The following is a 19,841-nucleotide window of genomic DNA, read 5'->3' on the forward strand; positions in this document are numbered from 1 at the left end:
TGTTACCATGGATTTTGGACATGGAAATAACAATGGATTTCTGCTGGACCACGAGCTACACACGGCGATGGTGACATCCACAGACAGGACAGCTGGCAGGTGCTCTGCTTAGGTGGCAGGTGGAGGAAGGGAGGAGTAAGTCACACACACTGAAAGTTACTCATTCCAGTGCTCTTTCTCCAGGATTAGAGGAGTTAGGAGTCCACGGCACTGTGTGCTACTCAGAGTTAAATCAGAGTTAAGCTAGGGTGGTTAAAGGAGCAGCCGAGGCAGCGCTGGGTTAGTGGCTACGCCAGGTTACTTTACCTCAGCAGGTCAACTTTCTGCTGCAGCTCAGTGCATGTGCTCTGCAAGCCCTGGGTCACTGCCTTCCTCTGCTCTGCCTCGGGGTGACCCAGAGCTTTCTCCTTTGGGGTGGGATCCCTCATTCTTGCTTTTCCCACTTCTTCCATGGCGCTGTGGCTCTGGGAATTCTCATCCTGCTGGCCCACCAAGGCAGGGGGATGTTCTTCCACCTTCCCACCTCTCCTGGGCACATCTGAGTCTCCTTGAGCATCTTGGACATCTTCCAGTTCTTTGACATCTTCCAATTCTTTAACCTCTTCCAGTTCTTTAACATCTTCCAATTCTTTAACTTTCTGGCGGAACTTGGTGTTCTCCTCTTCAAACTTGACACTTTCCACCTCACTTTCTTCCTGCTCACAACAAAGCCTTCTCAGCCTGCGCAGGTTGTCTTCCAGTACTTTGTTTTTTTCAATTAACTGGATCATTTCCACTTTCAGATCCTCGTTTTCCATCTGAATTTCTTCTTGCAGTGACAGGAGCTCAGCCTGGGCCATGGATCTGTCTTGCAGCTCTTCCACCCTTTTCCAAAGCTGAGCTATTATGCTCTTCAGGTCCCCATTTGCTGCCCCAGGAGTGTGATCCAGCAGGAGAGAGGCTTCACTCAGCTCTTCAGCCTTTTCCAGCTCAGCCTGCAGCTTCAAAGCATCAGAGACAAACCCTTTATTTTTGGGAGCTATTCTGTGATTTAGTGGATGAACCTTCTGCTGTTTGACGTCGCTGTGCAGCGGTTTTGGCCTGGGAACGTTCTCCAGATCTCTCTTTTTTGGCAGCAGAGGCACCCAAGGGAGGAGCTCTTGGTTTTGGTCACAATCCTGGCTGCCATCAGCATCCAGAGCTGCTTGATCTCCTTGGATCCAACACTCCTGTGTCTCAGGGTGGCCAGAAGCTCTGGGTCTCACACATCCCTTCTCCAAATCCGAATCCATCTCTGACATTTCTTCCAGGTCTGTAGCATCAGCCTCCAAAGGTGGGAGAACACTGAAATCTGCTCCCATGGCCACATCTGGACAATCACTGGGCAACCCTTCCAAACTGGGATCCATTTCCTCTGCTTCTGAGCTGGACTGGGAGCAGCCAGGACTGGGCAGCTCCTGCTCTGCCGCTTCCAGCAGGTGCTGCAGCCTCAGGATCTGAGCAGCCATCCTGACATTCTCCTTCACTGCCTGCTCGTGCACCTTCTGCAGGTTTTGGAGAACATCCCCATCGTCCCCCAGAGGAGCTGCACCAGGAAAAGCAGCGATTTGGCTCTTGGCTTTTGCATACTCACTCTCCAGGAGCCTGTAATGGCTCTGCAGGGCGGAGAAACTCCGTGTTTCCCACTGCAATTTCTGGATTTTTCCTCGGAGGTCTGAGATTTCCAAACTCATCTCGGCCTTGTCTGCCTCTGCTCTTTCACAAATGGCTTTGTTTAAACTCTCCAAAGCGAGGAGTTTGGAATTGAGCTCTTCCTTCTCTCGCTTATACTCACTGTCCAGTCTCTCCAGCTTTTCCCTAACCAGCTTCCCATCTTCCTCCACTGCAGATATATGTTCATCTTTCTCCCTTAGCTCTTTCTCATGGTCATGTTGCAGTTGGGTTATTTTCTCACTCAGCTTTTCCTCCTGCTCCTGGGCAGCATTCCTCAGCTCTCGCAGCTCCTTCTCCAGCTGCTCCCTCTCACACACCAGCTTGTTCACTTCCTCCTTAAAACTCTTCTCCAGGAGATCCTTCTCCTGGGTCAGAGCAGAAGAAACAGCCTTTTCACTGGCCAAGCTTTCCTTCAGCTGCTCGTGGGCTTCAGCAGCCTCCTGAGCAATTTCATCCCTTTCAAACTCCCACTGGGATTTCTCCTCTCTTTGCTGCTCAGCGAGTTCCTGCAGCTCTCGCTGGTAACGTCCTTCCAGACTCTGGAGAGTTGCTTCATATTTATTCACAAGTGTTTGTGTGTCCACAGAAAACTGAGATTGGGCATGAGATGCTCTTCTGTTATAGTCACTTGCCATTGTTTTCCTAAACGTGGTTAACATAAGATATTACTAAGCCACCTCAGAGATTAAAGTTGGCTTTTTAGGCTGAATAAAACAAGTTGGGAAAGTACTTTTATTTTTAATTATTCCTCACTGAGTTTCATACTATTGGGTGGGTGTTTCTGGGAGCCAGATTTAAATTTGGGGCAATCTGGTGAAACTTGGTAAAGAAAAACTGCCTTGGAAAAAGTGTAACAACTCATGGGATGTCCTCAGAAAAGGTTTCATGTGCAATAGGTGCCCTTCAGTTCCTGTGCTCAGATTTTGGGGTGCAATGCTCTCACCCCCATCACCCCAGGATGATTTTGGTTTCTTTTGAAACACTTGATGCTGGCTAAAATCACTTCCCAGCCACCCCTTTCCTTCTCCAGCAAAGAATTCTGAAAACCCACAAGCTTTCAAAAGGACCAAGCAGGGATTTGTAGAGCACAGGGATCCTGCTCAGAGCTCGAGTTAATCACACCTGGTTATGCTTTAACACTATTGTTGCCTCTGGGAGAGCGAAAAAGGAATATAAATACCTACTTGAGAAAGGTCAGAAGAGAAAAAAAACCCCTGGAGAGCAGCCCAGTGCTGTGGAATAGAGCAGGAACAGCACAGTGGAACAGCACTATATTCCTGTAATTCCAGCATACTTGGAATTTTGCACCAAGGAAGTGTTTCTGCCCTAGCTTCACCCTTGTCACCACTGTCCCCACCAGAGGTGACACTCACCTTTCCTCCTCCAGCTCCTGCTGGTGCTTCCTCAGCAGCTCTTCCTGGAGCTCCTCCTTCTCCAGGGCATGCACCTCTGCCAGCCTCTTCACCTGCTCGTGGAAGCCACGTTCCAGCTCCCCCTTCTCCTCCTGCAGACTCTGCACCACAACTCTCATCTTTTCTTCCACCCACACACTCTTCTGGATCAGCTCCTCCCTTTCTTGCCTGAACTTCTCCTTCACCTGCTCCAGCCTGGCCCTGACATCATCTTCATGCTCCTGCCTCAGCAGCTCCTGCAGGTTGGCTTTTTCCTCATCGAAATGCAGCTGCAATTTGGTTTTCTCCTCGTTGTATTTACAGTCAAGCTTCTCCTGCTGCTCTCTGAGCGCTGCTGCCTCTCCCTGCAGCTCTGCTATCTGATTTTTAAGGCCACTGATCTGCTTTTCCATGACATTCATCTCCTCAGTGTACTTCTGCCTCATATCCTCTTGCTCCTTTTCCCAGTGGGCTTTTGTCTCATCCAGCTGCTTTTCATAATGGTTCACCTACAGAAGGGAAAACAGGATGGACTCATTAAATTTTCCACAGGATGTTTTACTGGGATGTCTTCCTCAATATTTCTGTATTATATAGTTTTATATATTCATTCTACTGGATATTTTGATTTACACTTCAGCATCTGATATTGATTTCCTTAGTTTCCTTTTATTTCTTACTGGAATTCTAGAAACCCAAAATGGTTTGGGTGGGAAGGGAACTTAAAGATCAGCTCATTCCAGCACTTACTGTGTCTTCAAGCTCCTGTTTGAGGTGATGCAGATCCCTGTGGTGCTGCTCCTTCATCTGCTCAATGGCCATTTCTGCCTCTATGCTCATATTTAATGGGTTGCAGTCTTCTGAACCAAGTCCTTTAGAGACAGTAATTAGATCATAATTGATATAACTATAAAAACACTAATTACACAAGTCATAAACATATATAATTCTCAACAGAATTATTTCATCCATTTCAATTCGTTTAGCAGCTCTCAAACTCCCATCACAAACACAGCCAAGTAACTGCAAACATTAATTTCAGCTTTAAACACAATTCAGCAGTCGCATGCCAAATTAACATTAAATACCAAAATAGAGGTGATGACCAAGTGTTTGAGAAGGTTTTCATGGAATTACCTCTAAGATGTCATAAAGATCTCAGTCCCACAGGAGGTATTTCCTTACCTTGGTCAGGCTCAATCCCACCATTGCCATGACTTTTCATGTCAATGTCAAACTCTTCCGACAAGGAATTTTTCAGGGAAGGCCTGAGAACCTTGCCTTGGGCACGATACTCCTGCAGCTCAGAGTGCAGCTCATCAATCTGGTCCTGCAGCTCCTGAGAGAGAGAGAGAGAGAGGGAAAAAAAACCTGAGTGAAAGGAGCCAAGGCAGCTGAGCATCAATCCAGTCCCACCATGGGATGCTGAGGTGGGAATTACAGCAGGGAAAGTCTTGTCAATAATCCACAGTGCCACAGTCATCCTCCTGTCAGCAAAACAGCAAGAGGGAATGGCTTCCCACTGCCAGAGGGTGGGGATAGATGGGATACTGGGAAGGAATTCCTGGCTGGGAGGGTGGTGAGGCCCTAGCACAGGCTGTCCAGAGAAGCTGTGGCTGCCCCTGGATCCCTGGAAGTGTCCAAGGCCAGGTTGGACAGGGCTTGGAGCAGCCTGGGATAATGGAAGGTGTCCCTGCCATGGCAGGAGGTAGAACAAGATGGTTTTTAAGGTCCCTTCCAACCCAAACCATTCCAGGATGATTCTACAATTTCAAACTCTCACAGGTGAAGGTATAACACACTCCAGGATCTTTTGCTTTATTCTTTCTTCCAGTGACCTTTTATTAAAAAGCAGCTTAGTAACATTTTCCAACACTTGGGAAATGCCTCCTCAAACACCATCTCCTTGAAGAACCGAATCAGAAGCAGAAGATCAAATTAGGGAAGAGATCCCCTCATTACTGCATTTACCATCTGGTCCTTCTGCCTGCCTGCCAGTGGAACATCCCCAGTGTTTGTGCCAAGTGTTGCACACTCTGCTCCAGGAACAGCAGTTATTGAGGAAAACAACTCCCTGAGTGGGCAAACACACAATCCTGCAGGTCTGGAAGGCCCAGGCAGTGAACCTTGGGCACTGATTTATATCTGCCATCCTCAAAAAATAGATAAATCAGCTGCATAGCAAGAAGCAGCAATTCAACACCCATTAACAGGCAACTTTTGCTTTTCAACTGCAGCTTCCCAAGAGAGCTGCCATGCTGTTCCAAACCAAAGAACATTTTGCAAAGGCAGCCCTTCATTGAATGAAAAGGATCATGCAGAACAGATCCCAGAATCACAAAATAGGCAATCACAAAAAAAAAAAAAAAAAATCCCTTTCAGGATTTTAAAGACCATCCTGTTCTATCCCCTGCCATGGGTAGAGACATCTTCCACTATCCCAGATTGCTCCAAGTCCCATCTAACCTGGCTTTGGACATTTCCAGGGATCCAGGGGGAACCACAGCTTCTCTGGGCAACAGATGAGCTGATACCACTGCAGGCATCAGAAAGTGGATGTATAAACAGATAATCTGCTGGCTCACCTTAAACTCTTTCAACCATACAAGATTTGAGGGGAAAAAAACAAACTTTCCATTCTCAGGTTTATTTAAAGAAAATAGTACTGGGTCTGAAAACCAACAAAATGTGGATGTATCTTATTTCTTCTCTGAGTTCCTGCAACTCTGAATTCCCAGGGCTCCTCTCCCAGCCCACCTCATCCTCTTAGCTCAGCCAGTTGCCTCTGGAAAGAGCTTCCCAACCCTCTCTGTGCTGCTGTTTGCAGTGAGGATGTGGCACTTGGGGACATGGGGGAATGAGACAATCTGAGAGGGATTTTCCAGCCTGAATGGCTCTGTGATGTTCCTGGTGGACACAGAAACCAGGTCTCAGCTCCACTTACTCTGCACTGCTGCTCATACTCGCTCCTCATCTGGGCCAGCCTCTCCTCCTGCAGGAAAAACTCGGCACTGGTGGGATCCAGGTCCCCAAACTGAAACACAGGAATGGAATATCCATTTAGCCACCCACCCCACAGCCCTGCTCAGTGCAGCATGGATGCCATGCCAAGCAGCCTGCACCCTCTCTCCACTCAGCATTTTTGTTTTTAATAAGGAAACTCCACTTTCCTCCTAGCAGGGAATGAGTAATTCCCCAAAAAATATTGTCTGCCATCTAGCATGGCTCTTGTGCTCACTCTACCTTAGCATATGCACATCTCAGTGTGATAAATTATTCCAAGATTTAAAGAAGGCTGGAAAATAGATGCTGAGTGGAAATCCCAGTACATGAACCTTTGGCTGTGGATGCACAAACTTAAACATCTTTGGAGAAGCTGATACTCTGAAAAGTTTAATGTAACAAAGCCATGATCAGCTGTTCTCCTCAATTTTCACCTAATTCCAACAGAGATGCCATGGAATATCCAAATCCTCCAGCATCACCCTCCCTGGAAAGGACCTGCATGTTGGGTCTATCCAAAACTCTGCACTGGGGGGAAAAAAAAAACCCCTGCAGATCTGCAGGATGATTGCTTCACTGTAAAGCCCCCTGCTTTAATTAGAATAAAATCACAGCTAAGGTGGAATATCTTTATTTTCCTTAGCTGGCAGGCAGCCCATGCCTGGATAATCTGGACAGGGACCCCAAAAGCCTCTGGGTATCAGTTAAACTGGTAGCTCGAGTGTAGTAACTTAAAAATTATTTCATTCTGAGACCCCAGTGGGAAAAGGAGGATTTACCTTCTCAGCCAGGACATTTTCCAAGTTCCTCTGCAGTTTGCTGGCCAAACTTTCACACTCAGCCAGTTTTTCTCCCGTTTCCAGCAGCTCGTTTTCCAGGCGGCTGTTTTCCTGGACCAAACATAAAAAGCCAACAAAAAAGCTTCAGCATTTGGAGGAGGAAAAAAATCAGCATTTTTTAACTCATCAAAATAAGGGTAACTCCCAATCAAGCCAGAGCATGACACTGTTCCAGGCTTCAGGTGATGCTGGGAATTATGAATCCATCCACACACAACCCACGCCTGCCACAGCACACTGGAATTTAGATAAGTTATCAAAAGGCTTAACAGCCAGTTTGGTTTAGATTGTTATTTTGCTTGTTTATTTGTTTTTAAACCAATATTTTAAACCTGATCAAGATGTTTTATCTCCTGGCTGGACAGCTCACCCAAGAGCCGTGCACATGCATTCTCTGCACTTGATGGCAGCAGATATTTGAACTGGAGATTAGGCATCTCCAGTGGAAAATGGAATGTGGAAAAACCCACTGAAGTCCCCCAAACACCAATTCTCATGGACACACCTCTGTCTTGCTGTTTAAATGACTTCTGGCCAGCTCAACACAGCCCATAACTCATCCTCTCAACAAGGACCACACTGCAGGTGTCACTGCCCCTCCCGGGGCATCCCTGCTTTTTGGGGAAATCCCAGCTCTGTTTAACCCCCATTACCTTCAGGGACAAGGCCAGGCGATCCCGGATATAATTCTCATCTGTTTTCAGCTTCTCAATCTCCTGCTCCAGCTCCAGCCTCTGTTTGTTGGCTTGCTGCAGGATCTGCTCGCGCTCTCTGCGGAGCTCGTTCTTCAGCGCGGCGATTCGCTCCTTGTACTCCTCGTCCAGCTTCCTGCCAGAGGGGAGGAGAGTTGGTGAAAGGAAGCAGGGGAAAAGTGCTGCTGGGTGGTCAGCAAGTCCCTGCAGTGCTAGGGCAGTGCTGCATGGATGGATGGATAATCTGGGATGACACACCTGAGGTTGTACTCGTTGCGGCGCTCGATGGCGGCGTGGTGATCGTCCACCTCCGAGGCCATCAGGGATTTCAGCTTCTCTGCTTTCTCCAGGTCTGACCTCAGCTTCTCCTTCTCCCTGGCCACTTGGTCAAACCTCTCCCTGGGCAGAGCAGAGGTCAGGTTAGGTCAGCTCTCACTGCTCCCCCAAAAAGGGTGTTTGAAACATCAGAGAAGCTTGGAAAGAGCTCCAAGGATTTTATCAACTGCGTTTAATTACTGGATTTGGACTTGTAGCCAAATAGCTCTGGATATGTTTTGGTATCCCCACAGAATCTGAGATCTCAATACCTGAGATCCTCAGCTGTGATCCAGATGCCCAGTTCAAATCCTGAAATGGTTTGGGTTGGAAAGAACTGCAAGATCATCTTGTTCCAACCCCTGTCATGGGCAGGGACACTTTCCACTGTCCCAGGTTGCTCCAAGCCCTGTCCAGCCTGGCCTTGGACACTTCCAGGGATCCAGGGGCAGCCACAGCTTCTCTGGGCACTCTGTGCCAGGGCCTCACCTCCCTCACAGACAAGAATTTCTTCCCAATAGCCAACCTAAATCTACCCTTTTCCCATGTAAAGCCATTCCCTGTGTCCTGTCCCTCCATCTCTTGTCCCCAGTCCCTCTCCAGCTCTCCTGGAGCCCCTTTAGACCCTGGCAGGAGCTCTGAGCTCTCCCTGGAGCCTTTTCTTCTCCAGATGAACACCCCCAGCTCTCCCAGCCTGTCTTATTCAAATATCTTGAATATGAATAGCCCAAATATCTAAACCATTCAAAGATTTACAGTACAAATAAGACACCACTGACAGCTGGAGCTTGGGCTGTGGCAGATGAATTCAACAATCACAGCAATGAACCCCCAAAAACTAAGGGTACAATGCTTAGAGCCAGAATCTCCAAAGTGGGGTGGACAAGATCATTATTTGGTGTGTGGGAAGAAATATTTGAGCTTCAGTAATATATCTATGTAATTTATAAATATGCATACAGAGAAACATTCCCTATCCCCTATGCTCTTTCAATAGAGAAACCTGCACAGCAAGTCCAGCACAAAGTCAAGCTGTGTTGACCTTCAAAGGAAAAACATGAGGATTTACAGTGGTTTTGTACTTCACCTCCACATCTATCACATGGCAAAACCTCTCAAATGCCCCAAATCAGCTTGAATTAAAGGTATTGATAAACTCCACCATGCTCTGTCCTGAGCTATGCATTCCTTGGCCATCAATGGGAACAGCCTGCTGCTTCCATTTTTCACTTTTCAACTCCATTTTCCTGCAATCCTCAGAGGGTTGAATGTTTTCCCCAGGCAGAACAACACAGCTGGATGTTTCTGATCTCCCCACCAGAGAACTGAGCCTCCCAGCACCACACCAGCTCCCCTGGGAGCAGCACCACCACCCATCAGCTGCTCCTCAGCTGGAAGCAGCACATCCAGTGACTCCTAGGACTCACATCAAGTGCCTGATCTCTGTTTTGAAGCTGGCCAGGGCTGCCTGGTGCACCCCATTCTTGGTGATGAGCAGCTCATTCTCCAGCGCCAGCGTCAGCTCCGTCAGGTTCACCTTCCCATCCAGGCTGAAGTCCAGAGCCTGCAGAAACAAGGAGTCCTTAGAGCAGAAGGAGCTTCCTGCAGCAGCCTGGAGACATTTGCACAGGGATTGACAGCCTGAAAGGAGGAGGCTCAGAAGAGAGCTGGGCTGCTAATTAATCTGTCACAAATGCCCTGGGGGCCACAAAGCAGACATCTCTGCCACCTCCCTGCCTGGGGATGGGAAGTGTCCTGGTTGTGCTGCAAGACCAACAGGAAATTAAGCCCAGGCCTGATGAAATGCACTCATTCCCTGCAGGATCTATCAACACTGGACTTCTCATGGATCAGCTGCTGCAAGGAGGTGGTTGGAGATGTTGGTGTTGAACAAAAGCAGCTCTTGCAACAGAGGCAGCACAGAAGCAGCCTTACAGGGAGGATTGATGGTGAGGATCCCAACTCTTAGAAAGGAAATTATCAGCAACTGCTTGGAATTTCACAGAATCCCAGAATGGGTTGGGAGGGATCTTAAAGTCCTTCCAGTTCCACCCCCTGCTATGGGCAGGACACCTTCCACCATCCCAGGCTGCTCCAAGCCTTGAAGAAAGGCCTTTCCTTTCCCTGGAACTGCTCAAAACCCACATGGATGTGACACTTGGGGACAGGGTTCAGTGGTGAACAAGGGCTAAGCTGACTGTCAGACTCAACCTCAGAGGTCTTTTGCAACCTAAATGATTCTATGATTCAACCTCACTCTGCAGGAGCACAAAGCAAAGCATCAGTGGTGGGGCTGAAACACTGCAGACTGGAGAAACCACCCCAGTGACACCAGTAATTTTCAGTGGAAAACAACGAGGTGAAGGGGGACACAAGTCTGGTGAAGGTTGTCCCACTTTCTCAAACTGTGCAAGGTTCCAAGTGGGTTTTAAAGCCTGAGCAATGGTAGAGGTTGTTAGAGCCTGGATGTTCTCTATCCACGTGGATATTTAAAAGCCAGGAGGATCACAGTCAGCATTGCTGATCACATGAAATTATCTTTTCCCATCCACAGCTTCTAATGAGATGGACAGGGATGGATTTATTCAGGTACCTGATTTCATCCCCACCACCCTTTTGCTCTGTCTAATGGAACACTGAGGACTGGGCAGAGTTTCAAGTGCTCTCCTCCACCTCAGCACAAGCAATAATTCAGGTCACCCCAGCGCTGAGAGGTTTGCAGGTGCAGCTATTCAGGGAGGGAAAGGAATTAAATTGCTTCCTAACAAATATAGGTGACCTCTTCGAGCTCAGCTGGAAATCACTGGGTATTTTTATCATTGGCTTCTAGTTCTCTGGGATGCACCATAAAGGAAATTGTTGGAAATTTCCTAGAGCAACTTTTCCTAGAGAAATTTTCATGAGCAATGGGAATTTTTATGGAATTATAGAATGGTTTAGGTTGGAAGAGATCTTAATGATCATCCAGTTCCAGGGACACCTCCCACTATCCCAGGCTGCTCCAAGCCCCATCCAACCTGGCCTTGGACACTTCCAGAGATGGAGCAGCCACAGCTTCTCTGAGGAAGCTTTAAAAGGAAAAAACCAGCAATTTTGAGAGGAAAAAAACAACTCAGCCACTGACACAGGGAGCAAAAAAATACACATAATAAGGAGCTGGTAGTTACCTTCAGGATCTCCTGGCTGTTCTCGATGCCCTCCTGGTGCCAGCAGTCCAGGACTCCCTCCACACATCCATAGCCCATGCCATCATCCAGGCTGGAGAAGAGGGAGAAGCCGATGGTGCTGGGCATGGCTGACGGGGTGGTGGTGCGCCTGCCGCTCTCGTCGAAGGACTGGGAGAGAGGATCAGGGTGTGACAGGGCAACCACAAGGGAGAGAGGATCAGGGTGTGACTGACAGGGCAACCACAAGGGTTTATCAATGGAATCTCCCCAGCACTGCTCCAGAGATTAAGGATTAAGCTCTGCTTTTCCTCACTGCTGAGCAAAAACCCGGCGGGAGTTGTTGCTGACCTCACAGCACCAGGGCACAACCAGGCACTTGGGATTTATGATAAATCCCAGGAGGGGCAGTTTCAGAGCTGGAAGCAGTGCTCCAGAAGGGTTTCCCACTGTGCATTTGTGGTTTGGAGAGTCACCTGCCCTGAAAGCACTGCAGGGAGCACTTGTAGAGGTGCTTTGGGTACAACCCTGAGCTTCCAGGCACAGATAGGGAGCACATTGCAAACTCTCTCTCAGAAAAAAAAGTAATAATTGAGGAAGAAATATGGGACCTGCATGTTCACAGCCTATCCCAGGCACCTGGAAGTGTTCCAGGCCAGGTTGGACAGAGCTTGGAGCAACCTGGGATAGTGGAAGGTGTCCCTGCCCATGGCAGGGGGTTGGAATAAACTTCCCTTCCAACCCAAACCATCCCAGAATTCTACAAATCTCTACCATTTCCTTACTGCACTCCACAGGTTGCCAGAGCCCTCTCCAAGCCACAGCTTCAGAGAGAAGCCAAGTCCTCTTTACCACGAGGGTGTTTTCTGCTTTATCTCCCCCAAAGGAGCTTTTTTTCTGAGAGAGAATTTGAAATCTGCTTTTGGAGGTTTCCAGCAGCTCACTGCCACCACCTCCTGCCTCCATGGGGCAGGGAGACTCTCCCAGCCTCCCCTCCAGGGACAAATGCTGAGGAAGAGGAGGAGACAGGCTGGGTGGGAATTATTCAGGAATTTTCCCCCTCCTTTCACCCTGGGATTCAGCTCTCAGTTTCTCACCTGCATGGAGAGGTGTCGCTTCAGCTGCCGGTATGGAGTGGATGCTGAAGGTGTGAGAGATTTGCCATTTCTGAACAAGCCATAAAAGAAATCCTCTATGCTCATGGTCCCATCTTGCTCCAGGTTATGGAGCACCTCTTCAAGCACCTGCAAGGAGACAGAAATCATGTAAAAAGCCAAACCACTGCGGGAATAAATTAGTTACAGAGGAAACATCTTATTCCCAAGGCTCTAAAAATAGCAAAGCAAGAGTTACCTGGTGCATCAGCCTAAAAAATTTCCATATTCTCCATATGGAAAACTGCAGACACACACAGACCATGGGAAAAAAAAAAGCTCCTGGTCATCTTGGAGCCTCTGTTTAATGAGGCAGCATGAAAAAACCCTCATTTCACTCAGCTCCCGAGACTGGGTGACCTCAGGAATTCAGCACAAGGTGCTCAGACAGATGCCAAACCCTGAGCAGCTTGAAATGACCAGGCAAAAAAAAAAATCCTCAGTAAGACACTGCAAGGTTATCATAAATCTGTTTGATGCTTCAGGGCACGCTGCCTTCTCAGAAGTAGGACTGGAGATGCTCAGATTAGTCCCTCACTGTCTACAGTTTATCTTTTCCATTTTTCTGCCTTAATACCCTGAAAACATTTCATTGTGGATGCTGCAATGGAATACCTGCTCAGAAACATGTTCTGCAGAGGAAATTACTACAAGCCATGTTATCTTAAGATGCAAAAAGTCTGACTTTTTTAATAAAACTAAATCCTAAGTTGACAAGAACCTTTTTTTTTTTGCTAAAGAATTCATTTTCTCATGGGTTCCTGCTGCAGGACAGAAACAGCCCACAGGCCTTCACAAAGCCAAAAGCAACCACCTATGAATATTTAACCCGTATTTGCTGTCTAGCTAGAAAATTCCTAGGATTAAGGAGACATGCTTGGAATCTCATCCATGTTTTTAAATTCCAGTTTACTCCGTGATTGCATGAGAAGACACGCACACCATGCTTCAGCCTGGCAGCTGCCTTCTCCTACAGCAGCCTGATGGTTTGACACCAAAAAAACCCCAAAAAACAAAAACCAGGAGCTGGGAACTCCTTCCTAAGTAGCAACCCATGCTTGTGATGAATCCCAGGAGGGATTTCAGGCTGGGGCAGTGGTGGGATGGATCCATGGTGGTCACTCACCTCCCCAGCCACAGCGTGCAGCCCATACTGCTCACAGATGGAAACCAGCTTCTTCCTGTTCAGGTGGCCATCCCTGGTGATGCCCAGGTGCTCACAGACCTCCTGGAGCTTCTCTTCAATCCACTCTGGGCTTGGTGAGGCACCAGGAGAGGCATTCAGGTCGTCTGGGTTCCAGAAGCGCAGCTGGCCTGGAGAAGGGGGAAATGGCTCTGGTGACCACCAGCAGATCTGGGGGTTCTGCCTCTCACAGGGGACCTGCTGCTGGGGTGGGCAGAGCTGCTTTCTGGCTCATCAGATCCCATGGGATTGTTTGCCTGAGCTTATCCTGCTCGGAGCATGCTTGGGGTTTTGGATCCCAATCCTGGCAGTGTCAGACTCCAGCAGAAGGTTCTGCTCAGCATTCCACCCACATGTGCCACCATGGGGAAAGGAACCTTGTGGCCATGGAATCATGGAATTGCTGAGGTTGGAAAAGACCTCTAAGATCACTGAGTTCAACTGTTCCCCCAAGGCCACCGCTGCCCCATGTCCCCAAGTGCCACATCCACACAGCTTTTACTCCCTGCAGGGATGGGGATTCCACCTTTGCACTGGGCAGCTGTTCCAATGTCCAGCCAGGTGCAGAGTGACCAGCAGTGTGTGGCCAGGAGAATCTTTGGGAATGTGGATGAGTTCCATGGACAGCATGGGCTGGTGGCCAGGGAGGGACAGCTCTGCTGGAAAACAGACCCTTCCTCCCCTGGGCAGTTCTGGGATCAAGGGAGCTGCAAGGCCAACTGGAAAAGCAGCTTTAGGAGAAAAAAGTTGGCCCTTTTGGATGGGGAAAGGGTTAGAGAGCAGCTGAAATATGGAAGAGGTGCTGATGTAATTAAAAGGAAGAAGTTTTTTATAATGAGGATGGCAAAACACTGACACAAGCTGCCCAGAGAAGCTGTGGCTGCCCCTGGATCCCTGAAAGTGTCCAAGGCCAGGCTGGACAGGGCTTGGAGCAGCCTGGGATAGTGGAAAGTGTCCCTGCCCATGGCAGGGGGTGGAACAAGATTGTCTTTAAGGTCCTTTCCAACCCAAACTGTGATTTTATAATTCTGTGGCAATTAAGAAACATTTAATCTCTGGTCCCTGCTGACATCTAGTGCCCACCAGGCTCCACTACACCAGAGCCCCCTGGGGCAGGAGCAGGGGTCAGGAGAGAGGTCAGGGAGAGCAGGAACACCCCAGCAGGATGAAGAGAGCAGACAGGGTGCAACACGTTGTGCCCTGCATTAGCTTTCATCCCCAGCTGCAACTTCCTGAGCTCTGCACCAGCCAGGCTGGGATGCTCCACACACCCAGACACCCTCTCCACATGCTCCTCTGATCCATCTTCAAAGCTGAAATGAGAATAAGCACATCCAGATCTCTGCTCTTACCCTCAGCCTCGTACTCCTCGCTGCCTCGCGTCTTCCAGTGCTGCCGAGAAAACAAAAGGTTCCCCAGTTAGTACTATTGCAAGACATCCCCTGAATGAAAGAGACTCTGGGAGCAGCATCCAAGGAGCTGCAGGGCTCCAGCAACCCCGCCAGGCTTTCATCTCCCTGCTCCCTGCAGGCTGGGCTGGGAAGGCAGGGCTCTTTGATCCTGCCTTGCTCTGGCACGTGTGGTTCTGTGGTGAGGAGAAACCACAGAGATGCCTAAAGCCCCACAAATGACCCAGGAGAGGGGACAGATCAGAGCCTGGCAGGGTGCTGGGGAGGGAGGGAGGGGTTTGCCCTGCAAGCAAACTGTGCTGCTTTTCTTTAAGGTATTGATGGTTGAGAGGATGGGGATGCAGGGAAAATCATGGAGCCATTGCCTGGGTGATCCTTTCCTTCCAGAACCCTATTTTCCCCCCATACTCAGCCATGCCAAATCCAAAACTGGATTTTTTTGCTCCTCCACCAACTGCAGCTCTGTATCAGGAGAGAGCTGTGCTGTCAACAAGATCTTTACTGAGCTTAACAGAGGGAAAAAAAAATCAAAAGCCACTCTTTGGTGGTCTTAAGCCATCCCGCTCCCTCTGGCAGCATCCCATCCGCTCAGGCAGCACCAGGAGCAACAGCACAGCATTTAAGGTGATTTCCTCATGTACTACACACTGTCTCATCCCTGCCACCCTTGTACCAGCCCAGGGTATTTACTGCCACGTGATGCTCCACACCATGAACTCCTGGCTGAGCAGTGGCAGATGTTGCCTCTGCAGCACTACAAGTGGGTCCTTCTGCCCGCACGTGACTGATGGATTTGGAGTCAAAGTCACCCAGGACATAAAGAGGCTCTAAATCATCACAGAAAAGTTCAATACGTCTCATTCAGATTACAGCTAAAAGCCATTAATCTACAACGTTACCATGGGAACTGGATTAGGTCACTGGACTTTTTTTTAGCTCTGCTGCCTGTTCCCGTTTCAGCTGCCGGACCAGGCAAGGGACCTTTGCTGCCAGAGCTCTGCAGTGTCCCACCAGGGACAAAGAGCAGCAGCTGAGGCAACAGGTACCTTCAAATCCCATCCCTGGAAGGTTTGCACAATGAGGATGGCAAGCCACTGGCAGAGATTGCCCAGAGGAGCTGTGGCTGCCCCTGGATCCCTGGCAGTGTCCAAGGCCAAGCTCAACAGGGCTTGGAGCAACCTGGGATAGTGGAAGGTGTCCCTGCCATGGCAGGGGTGGAATGGGATTGTTTTGAGGTCCTTTCCAACCCAAACCATTCTGGGATTCTACAAAACCACAATAACCCCCTAGACACCAACCACCTGAAGAGGCTGAACAAAACCAGGGGGGCTCTGGGCTGGCAACCCCCTGACAGCAACCCTGGGGCACTCGTGTGACCTCCCTCCCTCCCTCGGGGTCCCTTTGTGCCCAGGGGCTCGGGGTCAGCCACCGCCAGCGAGGGGACAAAGAGGGGCTGGGACATCCCAGTGTCAGGCCCTCATTGTTCCCCAGCCCAGCAGTGCTACAGCTGGCCACGGGTCACACACAGGGGATCCCAGGAATGCCGAATCCTTCGGGAGGCGCGTGCTCGGCCGGCCCGGGGAGCAGATGGCCAAGGCTTTCAATGCATCTGCAGCCTGGGCCGTTTGCTGTGCCCAGAATGAGGCAGCAGCCACCTCTCCCCCCTGCCATCTGCTCCAGCCAGACAGACCTTTGTTCTCCCCCGGAATATATTGCTAATTAAAATGATGATCAGGGGCGCACGCCGAGCTCGCGCTGCTCTGCACGACACGAGGTGAGCCCGGCTCTGGTGCTGATGGATCTTGTTCTTCCCACTTCCACAGATCAGCTCCCTGGGCTGAGCAGCTGGAGCAGAGAGCCCAAAAAACCTGTCAAATCCCCACACCTCGCTTTGCCAGGTGTTTTCAGCTCCAAAGCACCAGTCACACCAGTAACGCACTTTTTCTGGGAGCAGGCTCCATCCTGAGCTGTTAGCCACAAATCCTGGCTTTCCAGGACAGTCCCACTTCAGGACATTGAGAACCTACAAGCAAGGAGTTTCAACCTGAGCCTCCCAAAATGCTTTGCTCCCAGGCCAGACCGTGCTAGAAGCAACTCTGTGCAGAAGCTAACACACAGAGGATGGGAGTGAGTGGCTCCAGCAGGCACTGAAGGGACAGAACTGGGATGAGCCAGCATTTTCTAAAACCTGAAGGCCAGGTTGGACAGGGCTTGGAGCAACCTGGACTAGTGGAAAGTGTCCCTGCCCATGGCAGAAGGTTGGAATGAGATGGGCTTTAGGGTCTTTTCCAGCCCGAACCATCCTGGGATTCCATGAACCTGCAAGCAGGAGGGACTTTTCCCAACGCAGAGCCAGCAGCTGGGGAAGAGGAGGTGACAGATGCTTCCTGGTGAGGTTTGGAAGTCAGCACAGCTAGAAAACATGGGGACAAACTCCTGCAGCTCAGAGGGACCCTCAGAATCCCAGAACCACCAGTGCCAAACCCAGACCCAGCTGCTCATGTCTTTACCCAACAGCACCTGAGAAAACCCCGGGGATGGAGGTCAGGGAGCCTCTCTGGGCAGCTGATCCCAGAGCAGCCTTGCAGCCTCTCCTCTCATGTTTACGAGGGGAGGGAGGGAAGGAAACCTCTCAGACAGAGCCCTGAGCCCTTTTAATTGGCACTGCTGGAGAGAAAGCACCAATTAAGCCACCCTGTCCCAGTTCTCAGGCCAGGCTTGCGGAACGCCGGCAGCGGCGCCGTGTTTGTACACACAACAGGAGAGAGCTGGGCAAGGGCTCTTCCTGAGCCAAATCCCAAGGAGTGGATGCATCAGGAGCTTCCAGAACTCCCCCGGGACCCCTCAGCACTTCCAGCAAGTTATTTATGTGCATACCAAGAGGATCTGCTTTGGAGAACGGGATAGGAATGCTGATAAAGTAGGGATTTCACAAGTTCAGCCTGGTTTTTGCTCCAGTTTCAAGGGAATTAACCATCCCATCATCCCAAAAGGTGCTACAAGCATTCCCAGCAGGAGACTGATCCAACCCCGACAGCACAGCGTGGTTCCACACCAGCTGGGTTAATTAACTGACCTTGTTAATAGACTACCCTTTACACCTCCGTGACAGCTAAAACCGAGGAGCAAGATTAGAGTAGCCTCTTCCACCAAGGACATCCCTTCCCTGGGGAGTGTGGGTGGATTAACATCGATTCCAAGGTCAGGGCAGCCCATGTGGCCAACACCAGGAGATGGATGAGCATCCCTGTGGTGGTGAGCAAAGGTCACTGGGAGCTGGGAAAAGCAGCTGGGTGTGGTGGAAAAGCTTTTCTTCGAGGTGTCGGGTTGGGGTTTTTTTTAATCATTTTTAAGCTCAGCTGCATAGGAATAACACCGAAACCCTGGGAATTGGGAATTCCTCCCTTGCTTTCCCACGCAGGGCTGGGTGTCCCCCTACAAATGTGGCTGCAGAGCCCCCACCCCAAATGCCACGAGACAGAGGAGGGAGAGAAAACAGCAGCGCTTCTCCTTCCCAGTGGAAAAACTCCCACCACATGCTCCTGAATCAACAATACTTGGCACAGCAGGGCAGGCTGGAAGCAGCCCAGCTCCAGGGAAATGCCACTGTGGCTGTAACCCTAATACACACCACCAATCCCAACCGCTCGGCTCCTTTGGCTTTCCTGTCTGGGGAGGCAAGAAGAGATTCTGGGATTGAAAGCACAAAGAGAGCCACAAGTCTGGATCACAAACCCAGGAATGTGGATTTTTGCAGCAATTAGATGCCACTGTCCCAAAGCAGCTGCTGGCTGTGCAGCTCTGCCTCCCACCACCCCTCTTCCCCATCCCTCCTGCCGGAGCCACGGCCGGATTTTGGCAGCTGAGCTAATGGATGTGGACGTGCTCCGTCTGCTCCCAGCCCACACCTCGTTAGCCACGGAGGCAGCGGCTCAGCCCTGGCCTAATTGCTGGCCCACGCTGCAGCCAGGAGCCAGCAGCGCCAGGAGCACGTCAGCCCAGCTCCTTCCCCAGTTCCCACGGCACACGGGTGATTCCCGTGATCCCCGGGGACAGGCAGGGAGGGCAGCCAATGTTTGTACTCCCAGGACATCCAAACCCCTCTGGATGTGGGGAGCAGTGATGTCCAGAGGTGACAAGGCCAGCCCAGCTCCCCTCCCTGCTCACCTCCTGGCTGGGAGCGATGTGTGCAGGATGAGGTTCCTCGCCCAGCGGCTCGATGACCGTCACCTCGGCAAAGTCCTCCACCGACTCCTGGAACTCGGGCAGGGAGCGCCGGCCGTAGCGTTTGCCACCTTTGATGTACTTGGGCTGTGCTTCTGGGGAGGAATCTGGGGAGTTCAAGCACAAAACACAGCGGGAATGGGATTTTTGAGGTCGCTTGGCAGAATTTGGAGCACCCAATGCCAACGCCATTCCCAGTGGGAAAGCGCCGATGGATGCTCCATCCCTGGATCATCCCTGCCCTCACCCCAGCATTGGGTCTGACAGGTTAGAATTAGTTAGAATTAATTTGCTCACTGCCAAAAAAAGCTGTCACAAAGCAGAATCAGAGCTTGCCCTTCCCCTTCCTCACCCTTGCCCAATTCCCAGATCCAGTTAGGAGGATGGGGGGAAAACTCCTCAACCTCGCTGAGAGCCTTGGATGGAAAGTCCATCAGGCCTCCTCTCCTTGTACTAATCTCCATTAGCAGCACCAGGCAGGTTTAATTAGGGACAGAGTTGCACCGAGGCAGCTCAAGTCTCCAGATCCCGCAGACACCTGGGCGGCTTTCCGCGGATTTGAATTTCAGCTCCATTAAAAATGCCCAAACGACCGGGCAAGTGGAAAAAAATTGGGCAAGTTTGGAGTCTCTCGGGGGCTGACAGGAGCAGCAGCTGATCAGGGCGACGCTGGGGCAAGTCCCAGCCTGTGCTGAGCAGCCAAAGCCAACTGCAAGATCTAAATAACCCTTTGGAGTTCGTCATCTAATTACAGGGGCTCCGCATTCCCCGGCTC

The 19,841-nt window shown here is 50.3% G+C and overlaps 1 protein-coding gene across 6 annotated transcripts in view; it reads right to left on the bottom strand.

The window, feature by feature from the left end:
- Positions 1–19,841, bottom strand: part of NIN (ninein) — a 58,479-nt gene that overhangs the window by 20,791 nt on the left and 17,847 nt on the right. For all 6 annotated transcript variants that reach the window (XM_085060930.1, XM_085060931.1, XM_085060932.1 and 3 more), the window contains exons 4-17: positions 19,010–19,173; positions 14,786–14,825; positions 13,377–13,564; positions 12,194–12,340; positions 11,100–11,267; positions 9,360–9,496; positions 7,876–8,016; positions 7,579–7,753; positions 6,866–6,976; positions 6,028–6,117; positions 4,269–4,422; positions 3,834–3,955; positions 3,066–3,592; positions 307–2,334 (exon numbers count right to left, since the gene is read on the bottom strand). In XM_085060930.1, the coding sequence (XP_084917056.1) occupies positions 307–2,334; positions 3,066–3,592; positions 3,834–3,955; positions 4,269–4,422; positions 6,028–6,117; positions 6,866–6,976; positions 7,579–7,753; positions 7,876–8,016; positions 9,360–9,496; positions 11,100–11,267; positions 12,194–12,340; positions 13,377–13,564; positions 14,786–14,825; positions 19,010–19,173 (4,192 nt within the window). The remainder of the gene's footprint in view (positions 1–306; positions 2,335–3,065; positions 3,593–3,833; positions 3,956–4,268; positions 4,423–6,027; positions 6,118–6,865; positions 6,977–7,578; positions 7,754–7,875; positions 8,017–9,359; positions 9,497–11,099; positions 11,268–12,193; positions 12,341–13,376; positions 13,565–14,785; positions 14,826–19,009; positions 19,174–19,841) is intronic.

This window comes from Lichenostomus cassidix, chromosome 5 (assembly GCF_008360975.1).
Source record: "Lichenostomus cassidix isolate B80296 chromosome 5, HeHo_3.0, whole genome shotgun sequence".
NCBI lineage: Eukaryota > Metazoa > Chordata > Aves > Passeriformes > Meliphagidae > Lichenostomus > Lichenostomus cassidix.